This window comes from Pygoscelis adeliae, unplaced genomic scaffold (assembly GCF_000699105.1).
Source record: "Pygoscelis adeliae isolate BGI_AS28 unplaced genomic scaffold, ASM69910v1 Scaffold227, whole genome shotgun sequence".
NCBI classification, from domain to species: domain Eukaryota; kingdom Metazoa; phylum Chordata; class Aves; order Sphenisciformes; family Spheniscidae; genus Pygoscelis; species Pygoscelis adeliae.
The window spans coordinates 1,733,092-1,751,541 of record NW_008825100.1 but is presented as its reverse complement, the minus strand read 5'-3'; the positions used below and the strand labels follow the sequence as shown (position 1 = coordinate 1,751,541).

At 41.1% G+C, this 18,450-nt stretch overlaps 1 protein-coding gene across 1 annotated transcript; it reads right to left on the bottom strand.

Annotated features, from left to right (window-relative positions):
- Positions 1-1,326: 1,326 nt before the first annotated feature.
- MUC13 (mucin 13, cell surface associated) lies at positions 1,327-17,966 on the bottom strand. Its single transcript, XM_009327169.1, has 13 exons — positions 17,873-17,966; positions 17,702-17,761; positions 16,005-16,037; positions 15,197-15,316; positions 14,151-14,257; positions 12,460-12,518; positions 10,328-10,458; positions 8,909-9,034; positions 7,642-7,753; positions 6,521-6,558; positions 3,893-3,980; positions 2,617-2,821; positions 1,327-1,377 (listed from the first exon to the last, which is right to left on the bottom strand). The coding sequence occupies exons 1-13, from the start codon at positions 17,964-17,966 to the stop codon at positions 1,327-1,329; spliced, it is 1,224 nt and encodes a 407-aa protein (XP_009325444.1).
- Between the last annotated feature and the right edge of the window lie 484 nt (positions 17,967-18,450).

Below are 18,450 nucleotides of genomic sequence, written 5' to 3'. Positions count from 1 at the left end.
AGCATTTTCAAAGAAGACCCAGCTACACTAACTACACAATTCCCATCGAAAGCAATCACAGAAAATTGGTGTCAGCCCTACAACAATAAATATTTTAGCTTCATTAAGATTTACTAATATTTCTGATCAGAACCTCCGAGTGAAAGCTGGGTGCTGATGTAACCAGTCTGTGCACATTTGCATCTAAACTGTGCACAAATTTTAACACAAAATAGTCTCTGGAGTTGTAAAAAAACCGCTTACACCACTGGGCAACAATATAAGAAAGCCTTGGTACTAAGAGACAGTAATGTTTAATAGGAAAAGTTAATCTGCATATATAAAAACCAAAACACAAAATATAACATGGAATTAAATGATGCTTTAAATTAACTTAATCTATAAATATATGTACATATTTGTGCATATATATTTTTTTATATATAAGGAAATGTTAATGCTAGTCAATAGATAATGCACGCCCACTAAAATACGGTAAATGTGGATTCTTTTACAGACTGATTTATTGAGTGTAGGTAAGAAATGAAAAATTAAAAGGCTTAAGATGGTTCAATCAAAATGTAAAGAGTGCAAGAGAAAAAAAAGTGCTAACACTTTCCATAGGAGCTGAGAATGTAAAATCAACATAGTTGTGCAAGATAGAGAACAATAGTGTTTGTTTGAAGATACTGTTTCTTGTCATTGTATTGGGAAGGAAGGCTGCATAAAAGGTCAGACAAGTACCATTGTCTCACACAATGCATGTCAGCAGAGATCTGAACTGAATGCTTTCAGATGGGAAATATTGGGGGGTTGAGGAGGGGAAAAAGACTGTATGTGATACAGTAAAGAGAAGCAGGTTAGGTTCTCATGAAGAACAGTTTTGATCTCACTTTGAGCTGCCCAAAGCCAGGCAGGCTGCCTGTAGCTGAAATGGTGTGAGCACAATAACAGGCAAAGCTCTGGGTGCTGACATTTTTCAGCAACACACATATTGCCTGGACCGTCTTCCAGAAGAACTGAAAAACAGCAGGATTAAAATCCTGCTATCTTGTCTACACTCACTCTCTTGCCAATATACTAGCCTCCTGAAAGAATTGGAGCCTGTTAGTTCTTTTAAAAGTCCTCTTCTTCTCCCTACTCTCTGCTTCATTTTTCCCTTATTTCAGAGAGTTGTCCATGATGTCTTTCAAGCAGGGGTCTTCCTTTAGAAAATCTTCAGAGAATCTGGGGTTATGGACTTTGTTGTCTCTTCTGCTGAAGTAACTGCATTGGTGAGAGGCTGTGAAACTCTTTGGTCTGACCCATTGTCGTGGTGGCCGTCCATCCTCCTACCGCTCTGGTCGCTTAGTATTTGCTCTGTGTCCTAAAGCCCTCAGGCTCCCGTGATATTTCGTACTACAGAGAATTTGGACAAGAAAAGAAATAAAGAGTAGCTCTGGGTCAGAAAGCTCCTTTCTCAGAATAGTTCAGCACATGGTAGCCCTCTCTGTAAGTGACACACCAGCCCCCAAGGAAAACCAAATGTATTTTACAGGCAGATTTTAATCAGTGAAAAGTTGACATCTTTGGAAAGTGAGAAATGCCAAAATCCATGTGAATCTGATCAATCAACCAACTAACATTTTTTCTTCTTTTAATTGGCAGCTCTTTAAAAGTAGGTTTTTTGGGTTTTTAAACCTCAGGTTTCTGTGTTGCTTCTATCATGGTTTAGGCCTCAATTCTGCAAAACACATAAGTGTATTACAATTAAACAGATTTTCTTCACTAAACAGGGGTAGTTTCTTGCACCACAGAGGTGGAGCTAAAATGTCATGTAAATGATTTTTGAATGGACAATGTGCTTCCCATTTACTGGATGCATGCAGAACCCAGCAAATCAATCATATCACAGTGTAGCACTTCTCAAGCCCCTGCTCCCTCCACAGCTCCCTTGCAGAGTTCAAGGATAAAACAGGCAGTTTTTTCAAAACACACCTTCCAGCTAATGACATGCTTCTGGTGAACAGGCTTCTCCAGGCTATATCAATGCAAAAGCTGTGCTAGCTTTTCATGGCACTTTACACTTTACCCCTTTGCAATGCTTCAGCACCTGCAGAGGCTCTTGCTGTGAACTAGACAGTGGTAGAGCGGGTGGGAGGACACCGACCCTCTGGGCAGCTGTTCCAGCTTAAGCTGACCGTGAATCTTGCATGAAGCTGCATCTGGGAAGTGCCACTGCAGCACCTATTGACACTACAGCTGGCTTAAAAGAAGCACGGGTTGTAACAGCCTGCGGTGCTTGCATGCGTGCCTATGCTGAAGGATGTGTTTGGTCAATGCAGACAAATGTCCTATGACACAGCAGACCACTGGGCAGCCAAACTGTTGCTTTGACCCTTGCTTTTCACGTTTCCCTCTGGTGACTCAAGGATGAGTACTGGGGCTTTAGAAAGGTCTTCATAAGGTGAGTGTTGATCTCTGTATTAGGGAAATTTTTTCAGGTGCAGCTACAGTTGTTTGGTTGCCTTTATACCACTTTGGCCCTCTAGATCAAGGGAGGATGGACAGAGTGGAATTTAGCTTCCAACAATGTCTGTAGCCCACAGTGCTACAGTTCAGAAACACAATTCCCGTAGGCCTGTGTGAAACACTTACCAAATCATAATCACTCTTGGGAAAACGACCTTTATTTGAGGAACGCATCTCATATGGGTTGTTTGGCTGATATCCGGGGTTCGCATGGCCAGAAGTGGTCCGGACTCTGGGGAACATCGTGGTCTCTCTATCATCAGAGGTATTTGGGTTGGGATATCGTGACTTTATCAGGCTCTTCTTCTCTGGATCTTGTTTGTGTTTGGCTCTTCAGAGGAAATGAAAGAACAAAGGAGGTTTTAAAAGACCTTTTAGTGTGCCTTACTTACTGAGTAAGTCCAACTTACTGAGTTGTCCACTCCCACCTTATTTTGAATGCTCAGTCCTGTTCTGAAACATGCAACAGATTTTTCTAGCATACCTATTGCAAAACCCTTGTTATCAATGACAGAGTGCAAAGTTTGGCATCACTTATCATAGATGAGGCTAAGCTGCCAGGAGAGACAAAGGGGGACTTTGGCCTCTTTCAGCTAGTTCCTAGGGTGAAGGAGTTTCCTTGACCATTCCTCTGACTATTCAGAGGAAGAAATGAGGCATTAATTAGGCCCAGTTAAGAAAAGTTGCCCTCGTGCCTGCAGCCAAAGTTGGACACTCAAATGATGCATTTGAATTGCTTGTGATCACAAGTCCATACATCGCACACGCACTCGGCACCAGCTTGTGCACCTGCTGGCGAGCTGTGCTTGCTATGCATGGTCTTGTAGGCATCTTTACCTGGGCTGCACTGGGAGCAAAGGCAGAGGAGCTGCTTGAGTGTTTCTATATTTATTGTATGGAGAGAAGTGAGGAGGTGCCACTGCAATTGGGAATTCGCCAGTACACCAGGAATAGCAAGCTTTAAAGAGATACTTGGCTGGAAATGGCACCTGTATTGAGCTGAAAGGGGCATGCCAGGCCTTGAGCTGAAGTGCTAGCAAGGAAAGCTGCAGAGGGTCTGAATTTGGGCCACACAGTCTTCTGATATCGGGGTGCTTCTTCAGCCTGATCCAGATGCCATATCGGTACTGGCTAGGGCAGGAGTAGGATTAATGGGTCAGGTATGTATTTTGAAAGACTTGGCTGAAGCTTTCATGCTCAGATTCATAGCAAGAGAATAAATACTTCTGGGGAGAGCACACAGGCAAAACCAAATTATAATGGCTACATGACTTAAATGAACTTGTCTGCCCAACTAGGCATGCAATCACATTCACAGCCCTGCCCCTCTCTAAATTTCTGCTTAATTCTCTAGGAACATGCAGCAATGCAGCTTCTATTCAATTGTCAGAAATAATCTTACCTTACTGAAACAATAGAGACTGCTATCACTAAACTCAGGATAATTGCTCCAAACACTGTACCCACTATTATAAGGATGAGTTCACTATCTGGAAAAACAAACAAACAAACAAGAAACAGCAATTGAAAACTCATGGTAAATATTGCAAACCAAGTCCTGTCTCTTCAGACAGACAGACAGACAGAAAGAGAAGGAAGGAAGGAAGGAAGGAAGAAAAGAAAAGAAAAGAAAAGAAAAGAAAAGAAAAGAAAAGAAAAGAAAAGAAAAGAAAAGAAAAGAAAAGAAAAGAAAAGAAAAGAAAAGAAAAGAAAAGAAAAGAAAAGAAAAGAAAAGAAAAGAAAAGAAAAGAAAAGAAAAGAAAAGAAAAGAAAAGAAAAGAAAAGAAAAGAAAAGAAAAGAAAAGAAAAGAAAAGAAAAGAAAAGAAAAGAAAAGAAAAGAAAAGAAAAGAAAAGAAAAGAAAAGAAAAGAAAAGAGAAGAAAAGAAAAGAAAAGAAAAGAAAAGAAAAGAAAAGAAAAGAAAAGAAAAGAAAAGAAAAGAAAAGAAAAGAAAAGAAAAGAAAAAAAAGAAAAGAAAAGAAAAGAAAAAAGAAAAGAGAAGAAAAGAGAATAAAAAACAGAAAGAAAGAAAGATGTTATTCATTCCCAGGCTTCTGGTGCTGTCTCAGTACAACTATCTGTGGACACTGAAAGTTGTAAATGGAGGAACTGATCTGCATTAAAGACCGTGTCTTCTGGATGGCTATTTTGATCCCAGCTCAGGTTCCTAATCCCATGCACCGAATGGCTTCACACAGAGTTGTTCCGGTTAGCTGAAGGACAGGAACGGCTGGGAGGGCATAGGGGTTGCTTAAACTAGTATTGCTGCTAAAATATGTAGTTAGGTGTCAGATAGGCTCTACCCATGCTCTAGGCACATAAGGCACACTGATTTGAGATGTCAATTATGTGGCACTATGAACACTGCATAAATATCCCATATCTGAATAAATGTTTGGCAAGGAAAATTCATTTTCACTGATCTTGCTGCAGAACCAGAATGACTAAGGGAGGAAGACCTGCATTCTGTATATCTTCCTTCAGCTGTGAATGGAATTGCTACTAAAACCTCGTCTTAGCTCTGCATAAGGTAAGGAAAAAAAAAAAAAAGAAGAACTGTGTCCTGAAGGGCATAATTTCAAGATAAGCGTGTGAAGAGTAAGAGTCTCTTGAGCTAGCCAACCTTACTGGTGGTACCTACTTGAAGATTCCAGTCTGGATTTATGAGTCTGCCATTTAATATACTGAATGCCTATACTGGAGACACACAACATGAAACCACCAACTGTGCCCTTACCAGCAGAACAATCCAGCACATTTAATCACAGAAGCATACAGTGAGACAACAGGGAATATGATTTCTCAAAAGAACATTATGCCAAACACGTGTAAAGTATCCTTGGTTATTGCTCAGCAAACTTTTTACATCAGTATCCACCAAGTGCCATATGGAGAAGATGAGCCTATTAATGGTGTTATAATTAGCAGGTCCCAAATTTGTGTTTAGATTCACAATGTGTTGATTTTGTGCTGATTTAGCATTTTCATTTGCTTTATGAAAAAGGCCTTAAAATTCCCAAAACTTTCTCTAGAAAAATATGTTCCATGTGATGAAAAATATCCTTCCTGCCAAACATTTACACCTGGCAAGATTCTCTGTGCTGCACTACAACTACCGTTAGCCAACCTCCCAAACTTTTAGGCAAAACCAGGAGAAAACACTTGAAGATCTCACAGCTGCAGACACAGGCATGTTAAACATGTATAAGTTTAAGAATGCAGCAGTGTGAGACTCCAAAGGGCCACATGAGGACATATCTTTTGCTCAAATGAAGCTAAAGGAGTTCTGAGAAGTGAAGAACCATAACTGTTCATTTTTCAACCTGCCTTTGAGTGTATTATATGTTCTGAGTTTAGGCACATGCAAACACTAGAAGGTATGAAGAATGTCCTCTCCTAATCAATGCGATGGCGGAAACTGGAGAAGGTGCAGCGAACAGCTGCAAAACTGACTCAGAAAAGGGAAAAAGCTTTGGAAGGCCAGTCTGGTTAGTTTGTCCAGATGATTACAATTATGGGATAGCACAGTTGGGGCTATCATCTCTTCACCAGTATAGAATACTAGATACTATGCAATGCTTGCTTGCAAGGTAAAGCACAAACAAGAACCAGTGGTTGGATATTAAAGCAGAAACATAATCCACTGATGTTTTAATAGAGGGAATGATTAATTACAGGAGAAACTAATCCATTAGTGGTGCTGAGTCCAGCATTGCATGTCTTTAGATGAGGACTAAATGCTTTTCTATCAAATAGCCTGTGTTTGACTAAAAACTACTGGCCTTAATGTAGAGGTCATTAGAGGAAAGGCTACTGTCTGTCTGAATGTGAGCTTCAAGAAGGATTTTTCCTTCCAGACAACAGTGGAATTTCTCTCATTTTTTTCTAACATTTCTAACATCCTGCTATCTATACAGAATGGTGGCACCCCTAAAGGCTACTACTTGTTTTTTTTTTTTCTCTCAGCCAGATTAAACATTACTGGGTATTTTTCCATGCTGTAATTAAAAATCAGAAATTCTTGTACTTACTGTTCTTGCAGTTCTCTCCAGAGTAGCCCACTGGACAACTACATGAGAGAAAAAAGGGGAAAGAAAGAAAAGAAACATCATGTCATTAAGCAGATGATCACAAAACAATAGTATATTTCCACCTTTTATCAGCAATTTCTCTGCAAGGTGCGTTCATTACAGGTTTCCTCTTTAAAGCTATCTTAATATTGAATTGTTCAGTTTCATTGTTAGAGTAAAACAATCTGAGATTTTTAGAATGATTGGTGAGCTGGACACTCAAGGTTTCAGGTTCTCAGCCTGAAAAATGTTAAAAAGGCCTAATTTCTCCAAAGAACTAAGCCCTACACCTCTGAGCCAGTTGGAATTGCTACCCACTGTCTTTATCAAAAGCCTCAATATAAGGTCTGTAATGACTGGCAGCTCTTTATCTTCCTCCCATACTAGTTTTTTATATTTAAAATATTTTGACTTTACAGTAAAAAGTGTTCAGTGTGTAGCAGCAATAACTACAAAAAGAGCTGAATTAATGGATATGGGGAGTAAGGTCCCTCTGCTTATCCACGGTAGCAGAGCACAATCAGTCACCAACTCAACTTCACCAGCAAACGACACTGCTCTGTTCTGATCCTGAGCTGACAGAAATACCCGCAGAGGGAAAACCAAGACAAAATAACATAGGTCTGAAAGTTATCAAGAAACAGAGTCCCCAGCTGATATCAGTGGAAACTTTCCAGGGATTTGAGGCAAGTCTTGCTCTAATGCCTGCTGCTTACTAAAGGCTTCAGCATACCAGTTCCCATGGCTCAATTACTCTGAGGGAATAGTTTATGTTTATGTGCGCAACCCACAAAATAAGCGTGAAGCAGTTTATCCTCTCCACTGACTCACAGATGATCTTGGATCTCCTTGACTTTCCTCTGAGGTATTGTGAGTGCACACCAATGGCTAATGCCAAGCAGTTAAAATGCCATAACTTGTGACACCACGGGAATGTGTCCACCTGCTAACCACCTTAGGCACCTCTCGGATTCACATAGCTGCAGGCTGTTCTTCTAGATTGAGGGTGACCCTGTGTTAGATGTTCTTCTCCCCTATCTTTGCCTAGAATACAGGAACGCAAGAAAAAGCTGAGTACTCACGGTACACATTTATCATTCTTATTTTCAAAGTTAGGCATGCATTTGCATGTTGGAGTCCCTTTTTCTTTTGCACAGTACTTGTTTTCTTCTGGAGAACAGTTTTTATTGCAATCTGTATTTTTCAGAGGGAAAAAATACAGAGTGAATTGAAGATAGCCCCAAAAAGATCAGCATTGGAGAAAATTCCACCCCCTCTTTTTTTTTTATTGCACTGTGAACACACACAACTTTCTTGTGCTTCAAAGCACCAGAATGGGTTTTTTTTAGGGCTATACCTATGTAGAACAGAAACTGAAATACAAAAGCACAAAATTAAAAGTAAACGGTCTTTGCTTAAACCATCCAGCTTCATTAGAATGGAAATCTGGCTAGACTGCATCTTACATAGGCAAGCAATGACCTGCAGTTTGATCTCACAGCAGATGATTTGTATTGCCACTGATCTAAAACTGGATCAGATTAGACAGGTTAGGGGCCACAGAGGCCTACACTGGATCACATCTCACTGGCCTTTACTGTAGCCAGCTTTCATGATTTTATCATGAGTGTGTGCAATATTTGTTGTTTTTCTTAAAATCTCATATCTTAGACTTTTTTTCTGTGGTGTGAAAATTTTAGTTTTCATAAGAAGAAAATAAGGTACCTCTCAGGGCTGTGAAGTATAGCTAAAAACATAAACAGAGTACTCATTAAGAGATTCAAAAGAAACAAGCAAGTAAAACCCCAACAACTAACAGTTCCTAAAAATCACGTAAATCATTCTTCCCACAAAAACCAGTCTAAACACAGGTAATGCAATCCTAGAACTACCAACAAGGGCCAGAGCTCTAACAGATCGTTGTAGTGCATCATGAGACTTCCAGTTCTGTCAGCATCCCCATAGCTGCCTCCAGGTAGCATGTAGAATTTATTCCCAAAATATGTCCTAGCAGAGAAGGCTGTGAATATAGGAGTCAATTTGTTCCATCCTTTGCCTATTTAGGTTTCAATTCTTACCAAGAGTTTAACAATGCATTTAAAGAGTTGATCACTCACTGGTTTCAGTGATAATTTTCTCAGGCTTTAGTAGTTTATTCTACTGGAATAGAATTAGGGATGTGTTTAAAGTGAAACGTGAGAATGAGTTTCTATGGCTTTCTTAATAAGACACACATTCCCTGATTTTTAGAGATCAGCACATTTGCAGACTGCCTGTTTCAAAAAGGAACTGAGACAAGGAATAACCAGGTCAGCCTTTCAGGGATAGATAAAATAGCAAGGTTCTTACCTGAACAAGAACGATCATCCCATTCTGTCTTTGAGAAATCACTTTTGCATATGCATTTTGGAAACACATTTTCCTTGCAGGTTGTGGTTTGGGTATCACAATTAAAAACAGCACAATAGGTTGTTTCTTTAAAAGAGAAACAGCCAGGAAGCAAACTGAGTACTAGTAAATATCATTTCATAGAAAGAGGTGCACTTGCTCAGTAAATCATAAACCAATTATTTAACAATTCTGAAAAAAAACTTTTTTGGGGACATTGATACTGCAGGCATTTGGACCAGCCCTTTCTTTTCCCTTGCTCTTTACCAGTTAAAGTCCTGTTTCCATCCCACCTTCTGACCTTCTGTTTCTCAGCCTCCTACAATTGCCTCCAAACCTTCCTGCCCCCCAGTCCATGAAGAGGGAAATTCTACCCATAAGATCATATTCTGAACACTGGCTTTCTGACTCACCTTAAAAAAACTATAGAAAAACCCCAGCACTATTCCCTTAGTTTTTTCTACAACTGAATTGTGAGGCCCAGATCCCATACAGTTCTACATAGATATAAATGTTTATGAGCATGCAGCTCATTTCATGAGCAATATTAGTATGCTGTTTGCCCAGCATGTTGCTCTTTAGATCCATGTCCCAGTGGTGGCAATGGTTTACAAAGCTCAGTGGGTGGCATGCAGTGGAGGGATGTGATTGCACTGGTGCTTTGTTAGCGCTCAGGTTTTTTCTATCATCTCCCCCTCACGTTTAGGACTAGCCCACAGGAAATGTCATGGTTGAGGTGGATACAGTCACCTTCAAAGACCAAACTCAGGCTATAAGCCATGAAATGGACTCCTTTAATTATTAGCTATGCCTTTTGTGAAAACTGATTTCAAAATAGGAGCATATTTTAAAAAAAGATTAAAAAATCCATATTTTATTTAGAAAATCGTTCTCCTAGTATTAGACTTTTAGTAATGCAAGACTTTACTGGTTTAGGCCAATGAATCACTTAGCTCAGTAGCTCATCAGTGAGGCCTCATTTCAATTACCATGTTTAATTATGGAAGAAGAAGTCTAAAGAGAGTTTCATCCTATTTTGCCAGTAAAATACTGGCTTATTCTCAGAAGCACAATATATGTCTGTATATATTTGTCCTGATTTTTCCAGCCACTTAACACTCAGCAGGTTAAAATCAACATGCCATTGCATACTTGGGAATAAGTATTTTCTTTCTTTTCTTTACACAGGAAGTAGAATGCCTTAATACGACAAAAAAGCCCAGCACTGAATGGTTGAGTCTTCAAAATTACCTAAGATTGAACATTCAGCTCCTTAAAATCAATAAGGCTTATGCTCTGATGGGCTTTGCTGCACACAGAAATGTTCTAAACAGCTCTGTTTCTACTGATTATTTACTTCCACGGTAAGGAATTACATACCTCTGTACCCAGAGAAAAAAGGCAAATTTTTTCCTGCATTTTGTATTGCAGAATCAACTGCCACTTTGTTTACAGTTGAGTTCTCCATAAACAGGTTTGTCACTGTTACATTCAGTTCTTCTTTTAGAGTTCTGAAAAGTACAGATAGCATAATTTTAAAGTCTCATATAATCCATATGGATAGCAGGCTAGATGCAAGGACAAGAGAAGATTTCTGCCAAACCTCTCTCTCTCCCCCAGCTTCTTTCATCCCACAATGTAGGCAGTTGCTAAGACACCCGAAAATGAGTTCAAGTCTTGCTTAGGAATACATTAATGGCCATCTTTCCAGTAGATCCAGATGTAAATAGGTAGCTGGTAAGCAAAGGCTGTTGGATTTAATGCTGACAACATCACTCCTTTGTGTGCTGTTGGCACACAACTGATATTTTTTTACTGGGCTCACCTCAAGCCAGCTGCACTGTGGAAGACCCCATCTGTTAGACCCTAATGTTTACATGCTCACATCAGCCCGTGGTGTCATCCAGGCATGACATGGAGAACCCATCCTGAAGCATGGTGACAATAATTCAGAGTATGACTGCAATGAATTCAGAAGGGTCTGTTTGCACTGTAGAGGTATCTATGCTTACTTTATGCTAGCTGGGTTGGGTTCAGCTGGACAGCAATGTCCCTGGGGTGAGATGGAGAACAGCAGTGACTACCTGTTCTTCAGCTGAACTTTGTGCTGCTGGGATATGCACACAAAATACCTTTAAGTGGTAGATTGCTGTAGTGCCTTAAGATGTTACTGTGCCCCATGTGTTTGTCACAACTGCTCTGCTGGAAGTTACTGCCTCACAACTCTGCTAGAACAACAGTCTGCTTAACTGCTTAATCCATGGGGTTCACTGAAAGGGTTTACACTTCATGCTGTGTGTGCTAGCATGCCAGGTTTTGCTTGATGTGAGTTAGGGAGCGCTCACAGAGAAGCTGGCAGAGTTCTGGGGACATTAACCTGTAACACATGGAGATGGGAAGAGAGGGACATCTTACAGTGTCCACCTAAATGAGCAAAGGACCTATGCCCACAGCTACAGTCACCACAGCCCATTCAATAACATCTTTGCTCAGTGTCCTGGTTTCGGCTGGGATAGAGTTAATTTCCTTCCTAGTAGCTGGTACAGTGCTGTGGTTTGGATTTAGGATGAGAACAATGTTGATAACACACCGATGTTTTAGTTGTTGCTAGGTAGTGCTTACACTAGTCAAGGACTTTTCAGCTTCCCATGCTCTACTGACTGAGAAGGCTGGAGGTGCACAAGAAGCTGGGAGGGGGCACAGCCAGGACAGCTGACCCAAACTGGCCAAAGGGACATTCCATACCACATGATGTCATGCTCAGTACATAAACTGGGGGGAGTTGGCTGGGGGGGGCCGCTGCTCAGGGACTGGCTGGGCATCGGTCGGCGGGTGGTGAGCAATTGCATTGTACATCACTTGCTTTGTATATTATTATTATCATTATTATGTTATTATTATTATCATCATTTTATTTCAATTATTAAACTGTTTTTATCTCAACCCACAAGTTTTTCTTGCTTCTACTCTTCCAATTCTCTCCCCCATCCCACCGGGGCTAGGGGGGGAGTGAGCGAGCGGCTGTGTGGTGCTCAGTTGCTGACTGAGGTTAAACCATGACACTCAGCCAGCCATCAGGAGACCAGTAAATGCACAATGAGATGCAGTGAGTTTCTGTAATGAGGGTGTTTCTTAAATTAAACTGGGACTCCAAGTAGGACCTGTTCATAGGAACCTCAGAGTTAACTTACAATTTCAGAGACATGTCAGATATCACAGGACTGCTAGTTATAGCACAGTGCTATAACCTACATGGTGCTAAAAGTGGGAGATCCACGGTGGAGCTGTCTCAGCCAGCCCCCTTCCAGGCATATTGGAAATCCATGGGGTAAAAACGGGGCCAGCATCCCAGAAACTTTAAAAATACAAAAAGAATGCCCTCATTTAACAGGAGGCGTACTGAACTGAACTCATTCCATGTCCTTTCTTGAACTGAGTACTCCGTGGGAAACAGATTAAAATTAGGTGTGTGGGAAGCACGCGCTGTGCAAAAACCAAACTGGCAAACTTACTCAATTTCCACAATGACAGTCTGTCCAAAGCCTGTTAAATTACTGAAGGCATCTGTAAACTGTAAAAGATAAATGAATTGGAGTTAAAGGCAAACAGAAACATAGACCAACATCACATGAAGGACTGAGGCTTCAGCTGTAAAGTTTTAATCCAGAACACGCTACTATAGGTACAAATAAAGCAAGCTGATCTGTCACATCCACCATGCAAGGTATTGCAGAAGAGGAGTGGTGGGATGGTGCTATAAAACAGGGAATATAGGAGAGCAGTGGAGGGATGGAGAGACACGATTTGAATGACTGTCAGGCAGTGCATTAGGGTTGCCTGGCTGGATAGGTACAGATACTCCCTTGCAGACTCATCGCTTAGAAGGGCATCTCTGCGGTACCAACCTACGTACAAGTAGAGGGAAGAGGGAGAAGTAGGCATCCTAACAGATGGCATGTATCCCTAAGATGCAGTGAAGTGGGATTGTCAGGAGTTGATCTTGTGGGGAGAAGCACAGCACTGATGAAAGCACTGGGGGTTGGATGGGATCAGTAGAAAAGTCACTGCTCTTCCTCATCCCATGTGAAGCAGGGAACAACTGGTGGAGGCAGCTGCCTCCAACTGCCACACAAGCAGGAGACACCATAAGAAAAGGATAAGATGTCTAAGTCAGCTGAAATGAAAGATAAACTATCCTTCTTTGTAATAAAATAAAAATTATTTTCTATGCTATTTTCACTTTTGCATACTATTACATATCTATTCTAGTGCTGCATATCATGGACTTTGTAGCCATGTTGTGAAAAAATGTTGAACAAAAAAATTGAGGAAAATATTTTTTAACATTCTGGAGGGACAATTTTTGGTTACTTTCTGATAAAACATTCATAGGAAGCAATATAATAACATGAAGAATTTGATAACCATTTCTGATTAATTCTGAGTAATATTTGGTGAATATTTTTTGATCAGCTGTCTGGTAGAGTTGCATATCTCTTCTTCCTTACTTCTAGAACGCGACATAAGCAAATCCACTTGTTTCAAAATGGCAGTATAAATTAAACTGTTCATCTTATTTCTCCAGGAAATCCATTACAAGATTTTATTTATAATCATAAAATGCTCAAAATGTGTAATATCCATTTCACTAATAGCATTAAAATACTAATACTGGTATGCTTATGGAAGAGGCTTATTATTTAGGTATTTAGACATAGCTGGACAGCCATTCTGAAAAGTTTGTGCTGTGTGGAAATGAGGGCTTCCTTAAAAAAAAAAAAATGTTCATTTTTACTCATACCACTGAGTATTACTGAGCCCTCAGCAAACAGCAGAGATCAGAAACTAAATGAGTTGGAAAACTTTGCTCAGCCCCATGGTTTCTGGAGAGGGAATGGTGAAAGATACAGAGCAATTTATGTGAGAAGTTCCCAGAATAGAAGTGGGAATAAAATGCAGATATTACTTATTTCAGGTACCTCCCTTCACTTCAGCAAGAGCCATGCATGTACTCATCTGAGGGCAAAATTCAAGTCTTTTATGAATAGGTCTAAACTAGTGTGAGGCATTCTTTGAAAGAAGTAGATTTCTCAAGTGAAACTCTCCTAGGCTCCACATTAAAGGCAGCATGTATACACTCTGTCTGCATGACGTTCAGGAAAGCATTAAATACACAGAAAAGGTTTAAAAAATCATCACTCACAAAATCTGTTATTTTTTGGAACACCTCTTCATACTGCACAGAATTTATAGTTTGAACACTTTTACTGTAAAATTCTTTCAGTGTAATGACCCCTGGGAATATTTTTCCTGGAATGAGAACAGAGAATATTAATTAATTAGAAAGCATTCAAGTAAGTCGAGTTTCACCTTAGAGTTCTCCAGCCTTCAGAGACGGGGAAATACAATGCAGAAATCAATCAGTGCTATTTTTCATATTCTGGAGGAATCAGTAGGGGACAAATGTTTGCTCATTCAATTCAGCCACAATTCAGGACATACTCTGGCTAACTGGGAAGCAGGCAGGATACTGGGCTCAACCAAACTGGCCAGACTATGAAACTGAATAAAGTTAAACTGTAAGCATGGCCTGAAGCTAACAAAAGAGTCCATCTGAGGTGTTACAGCATTTAGTGAGAAAATACCTATATTAAGGACTTCAAATTTGCAGTCGCAGCCACTAAGCAGCTAACGTGGTTCACCATATCTGGGAAAGTGATTCAGTATCTACCTGCTTCTTTAGGCTTACAAGTAAATTTGAAAATCCTGCCTGCTGGCACTTAAATAAGAAGCCCCATTCGCTCACACGCTTGGCAGTTAGCAGCATCTCAGAGACGCACTTCAACAGGACTGTGATGAGTCTTTAGCAATAGGGAAAATCAAGCCGGTTGTTCAGAGATCTTCATGGGTTTGGGCTTTTTTAAATCCTGGACATTAATATTGATGTCAGGTTTACACTTGCATTTTTTCCTGCTTTTCAGTCATTTTAATCTCCAGTACCCCTGACAGAGAACTTGCCTTCTTTTCCTAGCACATTAGCCTCTTTTGGCTGTTACTGTTTTGTGAGATAACAATCTAGGTCATTGTAGCAGTGGCTGTCTGCAAAGCAAGGCATTATTCAGCAGTCACTTTCCCAGACTGATTATGTTTTCAGTTATAATATGAGAACAAGGGATATGGGAAGAAAAATTCACCTGAGCAGTTATCTATGAAGTGACTAAAAATACAGATTGCCCTTCTGCAACTCACCTCTGTGACAATCCTTGTTGCTATAATAGAATCCATACTGGCACAGGCACGTAAAATTTCTACTTAAAGCAACACATTTAGCCAAATTTGTTCCACAAGGGTCTGGGTTGCACAAGTCCCCTGATACAAAGATGCAAGATATTGACGTCAGGATTTCTATGAATTTGCAATAGCCAGTTCATATATAAAGTAGTTCATATATTAAATAGTTCATACATACTTCTACTAAAGGAAACTACCAGGTATGTTTTATAGAGCATAGATGCAATTAGAGAGCACATGGCTATGTCTTGCTTGCTTAATGTCTGTAGAGTAACTGTTTTCCCTACCCAATCCAGCAGGATATCACAGTGAGGACACAGAGTAAGGCTGAAATTCATTACCTGTCATACTGAGCACTCCCAATCTAACTCTACTTAATACAACTAAAACCAAAACAAACAAAAAAAAGTATATTGAGGGTGGCCAAAATCAGTGACTAAGTTAGAAAAAGGCAGGCTACAATAGCCTGTGCGTCTTTAATACTGCACTGGTAGGTACTTGCCTTATATTATAATACAGTGTCGTGGTAGGGTCCTTTACTGCAGACATTAATAAAATGAAAACTCCCAAGTTAATCATTATAGTATACAAGTTAATCATTATAGTATACATACCTCAATAGATATCAGAGTATGCTGCTAAGGAATTTGTTGTAGGGCTTACAGCTGTCACCATAATATGACTAATTATATTAACTGGCCGCTATACCATACTTCTACAGCAGCAAAACTTTGCGGATTTGTGCTGACTGCTGCCTTCTACTTACTTGCTGGAATTGTTGCTGATGTTGTGTTCATTCCTGGAAAAGGGAAAATAACTTAATATGTCAGCCCTGTTAGTGCTTTGGTTATGCTGAGGCTATCAAAGGCAGCATGGTATGATGCCTCAAAACCTTTCCCAATCCTGCTTCTACCTTGCGCTGTACTCTAGCCAGTGCCTTGCCCTTATTTCCTGCAACCTGTTGCTCAGTGTGATTTACCCTGCATGCCTGCCTGTGATATCTCTTCTCTGGTAACCTCTCTCTCCACTTAATTTGCTCTCTCTCCCTGCAAATTTTCTCTGTCCAAAAGCTCGGCAGGCTCCTCACATCTCTCCCTCTCCCCAGATGCCAAGCTTGTCATTGCTACCCCAAGACCAGGGCAAGGTTCTTGTTTCCGCCTTCACAGCATCTTCAGTGTATCCAGAGCATCCTGTGATTTATGCCTCTGTCCTGAGCCAACCCAGGTCCTCTTCAACTCCAACATATTTAAACACTTGGAAGACTAGTAGCACTACAGGAAAAATTCCAGCTAATCCTTCCTTGAAAATCAACGTGTGAGAGTCTAGCCTAGAAACATGCACAGCAATAAGGAGAAAACTCTTAGAAAGGTGTGATAGCAAATCCACCAGAAGAAAGAAATTTAGGGAGCAGTAGGACATTAGAATACTCTCAATTATATTTAATTTTTTATAGGGTATGCTCTTTGCCTAAAATGCTCACAGTTAGACTTTCTCTAAGTAATTATATATTCTGTAAGGATTTTAAAGTATGTATTTCAAATCTATACATAATTTATTAGTTAACAAGCAATTAAAAGTTATATTTCAATATACATTATATATAGGATGGTAATTACAGTTCTATTCCAAGTCACCAAATTCTGCTTTTCACCCTGCCTGTTTTTTTTCACTTAACTCCATAGTACGTTCTCATAGGTGAGGTAGAGATTTTCTGTGCCAAAAGGAAAAATACAGTAACTCTCCTTCATCCCCCCAAAAGTGGAAAGGAAAACACTTAATGAAGTTTCATTGGCTAGAGGGCTTATCTCCAAATACTGTTTTTCCAGAGGTCCTACTGAAGCCAAATTCTTTTCCTGGAGGCAGAGACCACAGGTAGAAAGAAACAAAGCTTACAAAGCTTGTGAAATCCTCCCCAACACTTTCCACTTGCAGCAAAAGCCAGCAGGGAAGAGTGGAGGGGAGACACAGTATTGACCAGGTGCTCTTTGTCTCCCCTGGTACATCCCACTGGGACAGGGCTTGGCAGGGCATGGGGGATTGCTGACAGGGACCACGCTGTGGCCCCCAGCCATAGGAACAACTCCCTGCAGGGCCCGGTCATGGGATTGGTCTGGGCACTGGGTCTGTGGGTATAACTGTGATGCAGAAAATGTTCCTGCATCACAAGGACGTGTGAAACAGACGTGAGTTTGGGGTCTGTTCAAGGAAGCAAAGGCACCAAGCAGGAGGGGACAGGGTTGCTGAAATATTCACCAACACATACCCCCTGCAGCAAAGACCAGAGGAAGACCGGAGAGAAGATGCAGCTCTGATCTGGGGCTCTGTGACTCCACCAGGAAAGAAACTCGGGGAAACACAGGCAGGGGAACTCATCCCTGCCTGTGGGGGATGCAGAGCTCCCTGGGACTGAGTTACTCCAACCTGTCCTCATGAGGGGCTGCCTGACGGCTTTTTCCTCCTTACCTGTATCATCTGTTGGGGTTATCATGTCAGGTGGAGTAGTATTCATTTCAGGGCTGGTTCCTGATGAAGGGAAAAGAAGAGAGATGGTAGCACTGCTTAGTGTTGTGTGGGGGAAAAGTCTTGGGGAACTCTGTGTGTATAGGACAACCTGTGAGCAGGTAAGTGGGGGACCTGCGTAGGGACTGGGCAGCCACAGCCCTGGGAAGCCTTGCCCTGCCTTTGGGCTCCCCCTGGCCATGATGGCTGTGTAGTCTGACGTGTCCATGGCCCCTTCACTCCCAGATACCAGGGCCTGAGCACCTGCCCCACACAGACAGTGCATTGCCCCCACCTCAGCTGCACTCGCTGGCCACAGCCGGCTCAGCCACTGGCACACGCGTGTCTCCTTGCAGGAAAGCTCCCTCCGCCTGCCCAAGGCAGCACCACACGGCCAGCACCGGCTGCCAGAGCAGGTTCAAGGGCACCCCATTAGGTTGTGCGTATGCTCCAGCCTGAGAGCTAGCAGAGATCTAGTCTGACCTAGTACCAGTGTTGCTGCCTTCTCTTACAATCATAGAATCATAGAATCATTAAGGTTGGAAAAGACCTCTAAGATCAACGAGTCCAACCGTCAACCCAACACCACCATGCCCACTAAACCATGTCCCTAAGCGCCTCATCTACACGTCTTTTAAATACTTCCAGGGATGACGACTCAACCACTTCCCTGGGCAACACGTTCCGATGTTTAACCACTCTTTCAGTAAAGA